This window comes from Aethalodelphis obliquidens, unplaced genomic scaffold (assembly GCF_003676395.1).
Source record: "Aethalodelphis obliquidens isolate GAN/ISIS:26980383/991018 unplaced genomic scaffold, ASM367639v1 scaffold4, whole genome shotgun sequence".
Classification (NCBI taxonomy): domain Eukaryota; kingdom Metazoa; phylum Chordata; class Mammalia; order Artiodactyla; family Delphinidae; genus Aethalodelphis; species Aethalodelphis obliquidens.
This window is the reverse complement of record NW_020837948.1, coordinates 7,054,999-7,067,432: the sequence shown is the minus strand read 5'-3', so window position 1 is coordinate 7,067,432 and position 12,434 is coordinate 7,054,999. Positions and strand designations below refer to the sequence as shown.

Genomic DNA, 12,434 nt, shown 5'->3' with positions numbered 1-12,434 from the left:
CCTGGCTTCTCTTCCTCATCCTGACTTCTAAATGGTGGCACGTCCCCCGTCTTCATCTTTGACCTTGTCTCTGTCTATATCCTTTCCCTGGGTGAGCTCATTCAATACATGGCTTCAAATAACCCATTATACTCTGATGACTGACTTTAGAATTCATTCCTCTGTCGATGACCACAACTTTAAACAAATCTGAACTCTTGATTTTGCCTATCCCTGCTGAAATATATTTCTTCTCCAGTCATCAGCATCTTTGAAGTCTCCTTATACTTTCTTGCTCTAATTAAAACTTCCTCTGCCCTGAAGCCTCAAGTAGAGGCTGTTTCTATGTTCCTACACTTCACATACCCCAGGTCCTTTGTTCATGCCTCCAGCTACTCTTCCTTGAGCCTCTCATCCTGGCTGCTTCCCTTCATTTACCAAAGGCTTTATGATCTGGCACTGTCTTCCTCTACCCAGAGCTTCTTTTCTCACCAGTAATGATACCATCCTGACACTATCTCTAGTTTCTTATATTTTCTCTCTCACTCTTTTAAAAACCCTCTTGATTACACATTTCTCCTCCAGGTATCCCATTTGTCTGCCCTCTTCACAAACTTCCCCAAAGTTTAGACTGCAGGCATTATCTCTCCTTTCTGCTTAACTTTCTCTAATCATTTTTCATATTCTCATTCTGAGTGAGGTGGTACGGAGTAGGAGACTGAAAACCTGAACCAAAAATCTCTTACATTCAGAACAGAGCTTTCCACAGTCTCAATATGCTAAGGAGACATGGAAGGGAAAAGGTCCTGAAGAACACAGAAGGCTCTCAGTTTAAAGACCTGAAGGGCTACCTACTAGGAGTGAATCGGAGACTGACTAAGCCTTATGAAAGCTGCAACTCAGCCTTGATTCAACTTAGTACTTGATTAAAGTGATTCATTCTATACTCTCTCTCTTCCTAGCAGAGAAAAGGGTAAACCCTCTTCAGTGGATGACAGCCATTTAAAGTCTCTACAGTGTAATACGGAATTACTAGGCATTCCAAGATACAGCTTATATAACTGAAAGCAACATAAAAAAGACAATAGAAACAGACTCACAGGTGATCCATAAAAAAATAATTTAAAAATTGTGTATATAAAAGGAATTAAGCAGAAATTCTAAAAGTGAAAAAATGCAACACCTGAAATTAAGATCTCAATAAATAGGTTTTGTTATATATACCTTAGACACAGTGGAATACAGGATTATTGAACTGAAAGACAAGTTGATAGCATATGCCCAAACCGAACCACAAGAGATAAAAAGCATGGAAAATAAGCGTGAAAGAGATGTGTGGGACACAATGGAAAGGTCTAACTTTTTTTCTCTGAGAGTTCCCAAGGAAGAGGTGAGAGAGAATGAGGCAGCAGAATATTTGAAGAAATAATGGTTGAGAATTTTCCAGTCTGATTAAAGATATTAATCTACACATTTAAGAACCTCTGAAAACCCCAAATCAGAATAAATACAAAGAACACCATACCTGGGCATGTAAAACTGCTAAAGACCAAAGAGAAAATCTAGAAAGTAGCCAGAGAGAAAAAAGAGAGACATTATCTTCAAAAGAGAGACAGTAAGACTGACAGTTGACCTATTAACAAAAACAATGGAAGATAATGAAACGGCATCTTAAAATGCAGAAAGAATTTAACTGCCAATGTAGCACTCTATATCCAGTGCAAATATCCTTTACAAATAAAGGGCAAATTTTCAAACAAACGAAAACTACGAGAATCTGTTGCCAGCAGACCTGCACTAAAAGAACTATTAAAGAAACTTGTTCAGTCACAATGAAAATGATCCCAGACAGAACTATGTATTTCAGGAAAGAATAAAGAGCAATGGAAAAGGTAAATATGTGGGTGAATGTAAATGACTATCAGCTGTACAAAATAATAATAATAGTCATGTCTTGTGGGGTTAAATTACATGTAGAATTAAAATTCATTCCCACAATAGTGCCAAAGGCAGGAGGAAGGTTAAAGGAGTCAAAGTGTTCTAAGGTTCTATCATTATTGGGCAAGTGAAGCAATAATTTGTATGAGACTGTATTGAGGCAAGGATGCATGTTGTAATCTCTATGGTGGTAATAATAACAACAATGATAAAAGAATGCATGGACAACAAGCTAACAGAGGGAGAAATAGAACAAAAATGTTTGACTAATCCAAAAGAAAGCTAAAAGAAGAAAAAAGCAACATAAAGAGGTAGGTCAAATGAAAAAACAGTAAGATGATAGACATAACCATATAATTACACCAAAAATACATGGATCAAATAATCCAAGTAAAAGATCAAGATTATTAAACTAGATAAAAGCCAAAATCCAAATACATGTGGCTTTATAAGAGATCACTTTTTAAATATATGAGATACAAAGATTGAAAGTGAAAGAATGGAAAAATTATACCATGGTAACACTAATCAAGATAAATCTGATTTAGCTATATTAATATTAGACAGAATGGACTTTCAGGCAAGAAGCTTTGCCAGAGATAAAGAGGGATATTTTGTAAGAAGAAAGAAGTCTTCCGCCCCCGGAAGATACTATAATTTTAAAGCAAAAATGGATGGAACTTGATACATCTACAATCACAGTGGGAGACTTCAACATACCTCTCAGCAGGTGGTAGACTAAGTAGACAAAAAAATCACTTAGACTATCTGAACAATACAATAAACCAACTTGACATAATTGACATATATGTAAAATCTACCTAAAACATTAGAATACACATTCTTTTAAAGTGCACATAGAACATTTATGAAAGTTGATAAGCTGAGTTATAAAGCCAGCTTCAATAAGGATTGAAATTATTCAGAGTATTTTCTCTGGCCAGGGAAATCAATAACAAAAAGATAGCTGGAAAGTCTCCTATCATGTTTTTCAGGAGAAACCACAACCACAACCCTGGTTTTTATACAACTTTCTCCCAACAATGATCCTGCACCCGGGCAGCTGAGCATTCCTGGGAAAAAAAGATACAACCCTCCTCACTGGTCTGACTTTACATTTGCACCCCTCATCCTTAAGTGGGCCTTCACTATTGCCCTGCAGTCCTATCTCATTTCCCTGGTCAGTTCAATCTCACATCCAACTTTTACCTCTTTCCTTAGACCTCCAGCCTTGGTGACAATTTTCCTTCTTATTTCACTGAGGAAATAAAGGCAACCAGAAGAGAAGGTCATCCAGCTATCACCAATTGTATCACCTATTTGCACCTGTGCCCGAATACTTTCTATTTCTTCCTGTTATGATGAAAGAATGTGATTTTATCTTGGGCTAGCATATCTACTTGTATGATCTGGATTCCACTGACTACTGCCTACTTCGATGATGCAGAAGAAATGGAAGAATTGTGGGAGAAGTCTTTCCCCTTAGCATACAAATGCTGTAATATCACCTATTCTAAAAGTTTCTTCAGCATCCTCTTCCAGCTACTGCCTCATTTGTCTACCTTTTCTCATATTTATAGCAAAACCCCTGAAAATAGTTGTCTATATTCACCATCTCTACTCCCTCTGATTCTAACTTGAATCCACCCCCTCAGGCTTGCATTCAGCCATTATAGTCCTATCTGTTCCCGCCAAGGTGCTCCATGTGGTACCAAATCCAATGGTTAGTTCTCAGTCTTCATAACATACAAATGCTTTCAGCAACCTTTGACACCACTGGCCACTAACTCTCCCTTAAAAAGCTCTTTTCTTGGCTTGTGGAACACCACCCTCTTCTCATTTTCTTCCTACCTTTCAGGCTACTCCTTCTTGGTCTCCTTTGTTGGCTTCCTGTCTCATTCCTGATCTTTAAGTGTTGGAATACTTCAAGGCTCCAACCTTGACCTCTTTTCTATCTGTACTTCACTCCATGATTTCCTCCAGTTAACTGGATTTAACACAGTTCACATGGGGATGATGCCCACATTCATATCTCCAGCCTAGACCTCTCCTTTGACTCCAGACCTATTTATCCAATTGCATATGTATATATATATAAAATGGCAGCTCAAGCTTAACAAATCTAAAGCTGAATTACTAATTCTCCCCTGTATCTGCTTCATGACCTGTATCCGCTGCCTTTCTCAAAGCCTCTATCAGAGTGTATTAGCTTCCTATTGCAGCAGTAACATTGCCACAAACTTGGTGGCTTAAAACAACACAAACTTATTCTCTTACAGTTCTGAAGGACAGAAGTCCAAAATTAATCTCACTGGCAGAACAAATATGTATGCAAGGTAATGCTCCCTCTAGAGGTTCAAAGAATAAATATGTATGCAAGGTAGTGCTCCCTCTAGAGGATCTAAGGGAGAATGCATTTCCTTGCTTTTTCCAGCCTCTAGAGCTGCATTCCTTGGCTTATGGCCTCTCCCTCCAATCTTCAAAGCCAGCAGTGTAGCAAACCTATTTTAGTCCTTAAACTGCCTCCTCCTTCTATGTTGTCACATTTTTTCCTGCCTCCCTCTTATGAGGATACTTGTGCTTGCAGTTAGGGCTTGCCCAGATAATCCACGATAACTCCCCATTTAAAAATCCTTAATTTGAACAAAAATGTTTACAATTTGCATGGAAACTCAAAAGACCCCAAATAGACAAAGCAATCTTGAGAAAGAAAAACAGAGCTGAACGCATCAGACTCCCTGACTTCAGACTATACTACAAAGCTACAGTCATCAAAACAGTATGGTATTGGCACAAAACTAGAAATATAGATCAATGGAACAGGATAGAAAGTCCAGAGATAAACCCACACACCTATGGCCACCTAATCTATGAGAAAGGAGGCAAGAATATACAATGGACAAAAGACAGTCTCTTCAGAAGTGGTGCTAGGAAAACTGGACAGCTACATGTAAAAGAATGAAATTAGAACATTCTCTAACACCATACACAAAAATAAACTCAAAATGGATTAAAGACCTAAATGTAAGGCCAGACACTAAAACTGTCAGAGGAAAACATAGGCAGAACGCTTTTTGCAATAAACTGCAGCAAGACCTTTTTTGATCCACCTCTGAGAGTAATGAAAATAAAAAGAAACAAATGGGACCTAATGAAACTCTAAAGCTTTTGCACAGCAAAGAAAACCATAAACAAAATGAAAAGACAACCCACAGAATGGAAGAAAATATTTGCAAACAAAGCGACTGACAAGGAATCAATCTCCAAAATATACAAACAGCTCATGCAGCTCAATATCAGACAAACAAACAACCCAATCAAAAACGGGGCAGAAGACCTAAATAGACATTTCTCCAAAGAAGACATACAGGTGGCCAAAAAGCATGTGAAAAGCTGCTTAACATCACTAATTATTAGAGAAGTGCAAATCAAAAGTACAATGAGGTTATCACCTCCCACCAGTCAGAATGGCCATCATCAAAAATTCTACCAACAATATATGCTGGAGAGGGTGTGGCAAAAAGGGAGCCCTCCTACACTGTTGGTAGGAATGTAAATTGGTACAGCCATTATGGAGAACACTATGGAGTTTCCTTAAAAAACTAAAAACAGAGTTACCATATGATCCAGCAATCCCACTCCTGAGCATATATCTGGAGAAAACCATAATTTGAGAAGATCCATGCACCTTAATGTTCATTGTAGCATTATTTACTATAGCCAAGACATGGAAGCAGCCTAAATGTCCATCCAAAGAGGAGTAGAAAAAGAAGATGTGATACACACACACACACACACACACACACTGGAATATTACTCAGCCATAAAAAAGAATGAAATAATGCCATTTGAAGCAACATGAATGGACCTAGAGATTCTCATACTGAGTGAAGTAAGTCAGACAGAAAGACAAATATCGTATGATATCACTTACATGTGGAATCTAAAAAAATGATACAAATGAACTTATTACAAAATAGAAATAGAGTCACAGATGTAGAAAACAAACTTATGGTTACCGGGGGGAAAGAGTGGGGGAGGGATAAATTGGGAGATTGGGATTGACATATACACATTACTATAGATAAAATCGACAACTAATATGGACCTATTGTATAGCACAAGGAACTCTACTCAGTACTCTGTAATGACCTATATGGGAAAAGAATCTTAAAAAAAAGTGGATATATGTATATGTATAACTGATTCACTTTGCTGTACAGCAGAAACGAACACAACATTGTAAATCAACTATACGCCAATAAAGAAAAGTAAAAAAAATCTTAATCATACCTGCAAAATCCCTTTTGCTGTATAAGGTGACATTCATAGGTTCTGAGGATTAGGATGTGGACATCTTGGGGGCCATTATTCATCCCACCACACATAGTAAATGGCATCACCATTCTACAGTTGCTTAAATTATTATTATTATTACAATTATTATGATTCCTTTCCCTCAAACCTTACATTCAATCGAGCAGAAAATCTTTTGGGGTCTACATTTAAAATATAGCAAGACTTTGATAGCTTCTTACCACCTCCACTGCTGCCATCATCTTGCCCAGATTATTTCAGTGACCAATATCTCTGTTCTATCTTCCAGTCTGCCCTTAACTGAGCAGCAGATTGACTCTTTAAAAATGTCAGATTATGTCACTCCCCTAATTAAAACACCTGAATGTCTGGCTATCTCACTGGCCTTTGTTTACCCCTGACTTCGCCACATCCTACTCTCCCCTTCCTGGCTGTGCTCCAGTCCCACTGGCCTTCCCTCTGCTCCCAGAGCGGGAGTCCCACCTGGCATTCAGATCTCAGATTCTGTTCACTTCCAGAGTGAGGCCCACTTAAAAAGAGTCTTCCAGTTCCTCTGTCCCTTTCAACCTGTAAATAGCTCTTACCATCTATAGCTCCCTAAAATTCTGATTTATGGTCTGTCTCCCCAGCTAGAATATAATTTCTAGGACTTGCTCATTCGTGGCTGTTTTCCAAGCACCTAGGCCAAAGTTTGGCACGCAGTAGGCGATAAATACTTGATGAAAAATGCACATGAATCTTCTTTGCTCCCTCCCACTGCTGACCACCTCTCCTAGGAGCTGGGGAGTGTGTGGAAAACAAAGAAGGATGTGGCCGGCTGTGCCCCAGAACTGGAAGCTCCCCCCTCCCTCAGAGAGATGTACCTGGAGGACTTTCTGGGCCTGCACGTCGACCACGAGGACTCTGCTCAGCGTGGGCTGGGCCACGTAGATGTAGCGGTGCCTGACATTCACTGCTGAGGCCCACTGGCAGGGCTGGGTGGCGCCTCCTTCCCTTTGAGGACAGATTTCTTCCTGTAAAGGAGATAGGTTGCCATATGTCTTCTTAATTTCCTGTTCCTCCATCATTGCTGGGTTCCCTCTCCCCGACCCTGCTCTGTCCCTTTCTTCCTGTCTCAGAATTCTTCACATCCGAAGAGTACGGCACTTGAGCCCTCCCGAATCACCAGGTATTCACTCCACGTTCGTTCATCTTTCACCTCCTCCCGCTCTTACTGAGGCTGTAACTCGCTTTGCCGGCCTCTCAGTCAGCAGCTGCGTGGTCCGTGTTCTTCCACTCTTGTGAGCTACCTTCTCCCTTTCCTCATCCCCATCCATCGTATAAACAACTTCTGTCAATGACCAGACTCCTGAAGGAGTTACCTATGCACTCTCAACTTCCTCACCTCTCACAAGCTCCTTAATCCTCTGGCTCTAGTCCTCAGCACAGAGCTGGTGGTGTTCTCACCGAGCTCCAGGCTGACTTCTCAGTTATTACATTTAAGCTCTGCCATCATTTTATTTGAACTTGGGGCATCATCTGACAGCGTCTTGACTACTCCTTGGTTCTTTTCCCTCCATCCTCCCCAGTGGCCGATCCTTCTCTGTTGCTCAGTCCTACTCTGTTTGCTGATCTCTAGATGCCGGGATGCTCAGAGGTCGCTCCTGGACGACTTCTCTGAAATCCACTCCCTTTGCTAATCTTTGTTAGCCACGCCTATGACTTTAGACACAATCTACGTGCTTACAACTTCCAAATTCATATCTTTAGCTCAGTCCTCTTCTCGGAACTCCAGACTTAGCCACTTCCTAGGTCTACTTGGCTCTTTAATTTACGTCTCAAATGTATAAGTCCAAAATCAACTCTCAACTTTGCCTCCCAATCCTGCTCATTCCACTCAAATAAATGGCAGCTCCCTTGTTTTAATTCCTTAGACCAAACCTTTCAGGTCATCTTTGACTGCTTTCTCTCCCCATGCCCTCAGCCTTCATCCAATGCATCAAAAATCATTTCAGTTTTACCTTCAAGAATATATTCAGAATTAAACTTTCCGACCACTGCCACCTCTGTCACCTTGGCTCAAGCCACATCTGTCCGCTGAGTAACGGCTACAGCATTCAGACTGTGCTCCTTGATTCCACCCTGGCCTCCTGCTAGTTGTTCTTGACACAGAAACCACAGGGATCACTGTGAAATACAAGTCAGCTCAACTCCCTCCACCACAGTAACATTCTTCCTTGCTCAGAACAGGGTCCAAGTCTTCCCTGAAGCCAACTAGGCCCTGCACACTCTGGCTCCTCTGCCCACCTCTGCCTTTTTTCTCCTTTTCCCATCCATCCTGTGCACACGGCACGCTTGCTCTTCTGCGCTCACACCACCCTCCTGCACCAGGGCCTGTGTAGCTGGCTGTTCGTCAGATGTCTACCTGGTTTATTTCCTTATGTCCTTTGGGCGTCAGCTTACGTGTCGTCTTCTTGAGACACCCTCTCTGGTCTCACCTAGCTTAGCGCCCCGGCATCCTCACTGCCTCACCTTGCTGCGTTTCTCATCTACCACCTGACCTTCTGCGTTTGTTTGTCTACCTGTGTTTAGTCTTTCTTTTTTCACCAGATAGTAAGCACCTTGAGAGCACACCCTTGGTTGGGCTCACTGCCGTACTCTTAGCACCTAGTAAAGCACCTGACACAGAATTGGTGCCTAAAATATATTGGTTGAATGAATAAATGAGAGAAAGGGGGACCTTCCTTTCCCTTAGTCCTCCATGATACACATTCTCATGTTTCTCCTCATGACTCTTGTCCAACACTGTCTCAACCTTTGTGGTTCCCCTCGGTGCACCTGCCCCTTAACCGCTGATGCCTCCCAGGGTTCTGTGCTAGGCGCCCGACTCAAATCACTCCCGTGCACCCTCGGCGATCGGGTCTCCCATCCGGGCTTTCGTCAGTACCCTCATGCTGATGGCTCCCAGATCTGTGTCTTTAGCTCAGAACCACCTTCCCCAGCTCCCATGTGGTTCCCCTACAGTCACCTCATACACAACCATCCACATCCGAACCAGTCCTCGCTCCATCCCTGCTCCTCCCCTGGGTCCTCATCACCATCTGGTCAGCCAAGTCCAAAGCAGGAACACCATCTTTGATTCTTCCTTCTCCCACACAAGTCACTGTGAATTAGTCATCGAGGACTACAGAGATTGCCTCCTAAATCTCGGAGTTCTCCTACTTTCCATCTCCAGCCCCGTTTCTTTCCTAAATGGCTGCGATAGCTTTGAAACAGGTCTTTCTCCTTTTACACTTGCCACTCTCTGTCATCATATTTAATCCTCACAATAACCCCAACATGCCTGTGAGAAAACGGAGGCTTAGAGGGGTTAAGTCACTTTTCTAAAGCCACTTAGACTGCTGAGTGACAGAGGTGGGACCTGAACCCACCTGTGCAGATCCTGTTCTAAAGCCTGTGCCCTTACCTATTAATCCTGCCACTTCCTGCTGGGCAAAGTGGACATCTCATCCAGCAGAGGGGCCGGAGATGAGATGCCAACCTCCTACTCACTCAGCACTTGAGAAAGAGGGTCAGCTCATTGTAACCCTCCTGTGACGTTCTAGACATTTTTTAGATGAGGAAAATGTTATTTGGGACTGTTCCATAGCTCACGGAGGTCTTGTGTTGCCTGAAATGCCTACAAGACCTCTCTTACTGTGTCTTGTTCTAGTTTCTTCGGAAGACTGAGCCCTGGTTAGCATTTGAGAGATGTCCCCTAGAAGCTACAGGTTAGGTTATCGCAAATATATGAGAAATTAGTGCCAATGTGGTGGGTTACAATTATTCAAACCTAACTGCTGGAAATTAACTAGGACCACTCTTTCTCGATGGTTTTGTGGCTGTCACGTGGAGGGAAAACTTATCAGAGGTAATACTTTAAAACATGATTCATTCAAAGGAAATAGCCTGGAAAACAGCTGCTCCCAAGTTGCAAATGTGAGAAATGCGACACTCTGAGGCACACCACCGGCCAGGACAGCAAGGCAACACACTCGTTTCAGGAACTTGTCTGGGCCAGGCCCACTTGCTCCATTAGCTCCAAGCCCGTGACTGTGTCCCAGTTTATCCACTGTTTGTCTTCAAGGAGAGGGCACGTGGGGGCTTTTAGATGACTCTTGGATTAATGCCATACTTCTACCTTCAAGTCGCTAGGGATTAGTAGAAGAGGTCAGACCTCGAGCAAGAAACCCCCAACGCAACACCAAGTGGGATACCAGTGGGCGGGACGGAGCCGTGGGGTGGGGAAGCACAGCTCTGGAGGACGCCTCCTGACAGCTGGGTCTTGAGGGTTGGAAGGGTTTTTCTGGACCTGCTACCCGCAATCATCTCTTTTGCCTCTGCCCACTGCATGTCACGTTGCCACTTTTTACCTGGCCTCTTATTTGTTCACAGCAGCTCTGATGCGTGGGCCATTCACACATCTCAAGCTCTCTCCCCCGTTCCCTGGAGGCCACTGAGGGCCTCCAAGCTCTAAAGTCTACTCAGTGCTTCCCATTCCCACCACCACTGGCTTAACCCAGGTCACCGCCCTCACCTGGGTGATCACAACAGCCTCTTCACCCCCTTCTGTGTTTCTAGTGCAACCCTTCTGATCATTACCCGCCGTGAGGCCCTGCACAGGTCCCAAAGCACCCTGATCCTGGCCATCCTTCACTTGAAGTTCTTCAGTGCTTCCCATGAGAACTCCTCAGCTTTGACCCTTACCTACGGTCATCCTAAGTCTGAGGCCCTTCCCACATCCATTCGTCCCTCCAGGCATAGAGAATATTTACGGTTCCCTGATGTTTTATGCCTCTGTGCTCCATATTCATGACATTTCCTCTCGAAACCCATTACCAATTCCCACCTGTTCTTCACAGCTGAGTCCAGGCATCACCTGCCCCTTCTCTGACTTTGTCCCCCAAGGTCTGGAGAGGCCTCTTTCCTCAATGTTCCAGTGCACCTTACACATCCTTCTGGCAGCACTTGTTTGGCAGCTGTCTGTTCACACTTCTGTTTCCGTCATTTGACTGTGAACTCGCAGAGGCCAGGAACCCATCTGTCTGCCCTGGGCCTCCCCTCAGGCTCAGTGCATGGAAGTGGACGCTGGAGGAAGGAATGAGAGTTTAAGCCTCATGTGCTCCTTCCTTAGCCTTGAACCACATCTGGAGCCACATCACAGGTAGCAAATGGAATTTAAGAAATCAAGTGGCACACATGGTGAAAGGCTGCCTCTCGGGATGCTGTGTGTGAGGTGGATGTGCCCCAGGCACAGACACTTACGTAGCTCATGAAGATCTTCTCCGTGGGTTTGAGGTGCCTCTGGATCTCACAGTCCACCGGGTGCAGGATGATTATGCCATCGTCGGAGAAGATGTAGAACATGTTTCCCACACTGAGGCCTGCGAGGAGCAAGCACAGCCATACTTAGGCCCCTCCTAGCAGTTGGTCCCCAGGCAGGGTCACGTATCACATCAGGCACAGATGAAACCTACAGTCTGGCTGCGTCTGATACAGGCACAGAGCGCAAGGCCTGGTCGAGGTGGGGTGAAGAGAGATGAGCAGGCGGTGTGTGGGGAGCGAGTGCCCGAGGGCTGCGAATCAATATGTACACCGAGGGCTCTGCAATCCCCAGGCTGTCCTCCCAGACACGTGTACCTGTGCCAGGTCATCCAGGGCTGGCCACCAACCCACGTTTTCAAATGAGTGATAGCCTTGGCTTTGACATACATTTGACCTTTTCTGTTCCGAAAGGCAAAGTCTCCCGTGGTCCTTGTCAACCAGTCAAATCGGAATGGATCAGGTGATGCCAAAAAAGCAAAGGCTTTTATTTTTTTTAAACACATTTATGTACAGTGCTGCTACCTGGGATGTGAGGGCCTAAGCAAGCTGTGGCTGGTATTCCTTTGTCCAAACCGGGCCTGTCCGTGCCTGAGACCCTTCCTTCAAGACAGTTTGCTCCAACATCTGCCCTACCAGTTTCCCTACAGCAGCCCCAGGCCAGGCGACGGAGCCCACAGCCTGGTTCGGCCACCTGCCTGCACTCCCATCCCAGCCCAGGACTGTCTGGGGAGAAATCTCCTTAGACCAGCAGAGAAGGGGCCTTGGGGACAAGTTAGTTCAGCCTCCTTATTTTAAAGACAAAGAACCTGAGGTCCAAGATGGGGAGGGGCTGGGTTGAGGCCATGTGCCTTTGTGCC

General features: G+C 44.0%; 1 protein-coding gene across 1 annotated transcript in view; it reads right to left on the bottom strand.

The window, feature by feature from the left end:
• FSTL4 (follistatin like 4) overlaps nt 1-12,434 on the bottom strand; it is a 437,526-nt gene that overhangs the window by 13,688 nt on the left and 411,404 nt on the right. Inside the window, exons 12-13 of the mRNA XM_027097696.1 lie at nt 11,518-11,636; nt 7,098-7,247 (exon numbers count right to left, since the gene is read on the bottom strand). Of these exons, the coding sequence (XP_026953497.1) occupies nt 7,098-7,247; nt 11,518-11,636 (269 nt within the window). The remainder of the gene's footprint in view (nt 1-7,097; nt 7,248-11,517; nt 11,637-12,434) is intronic.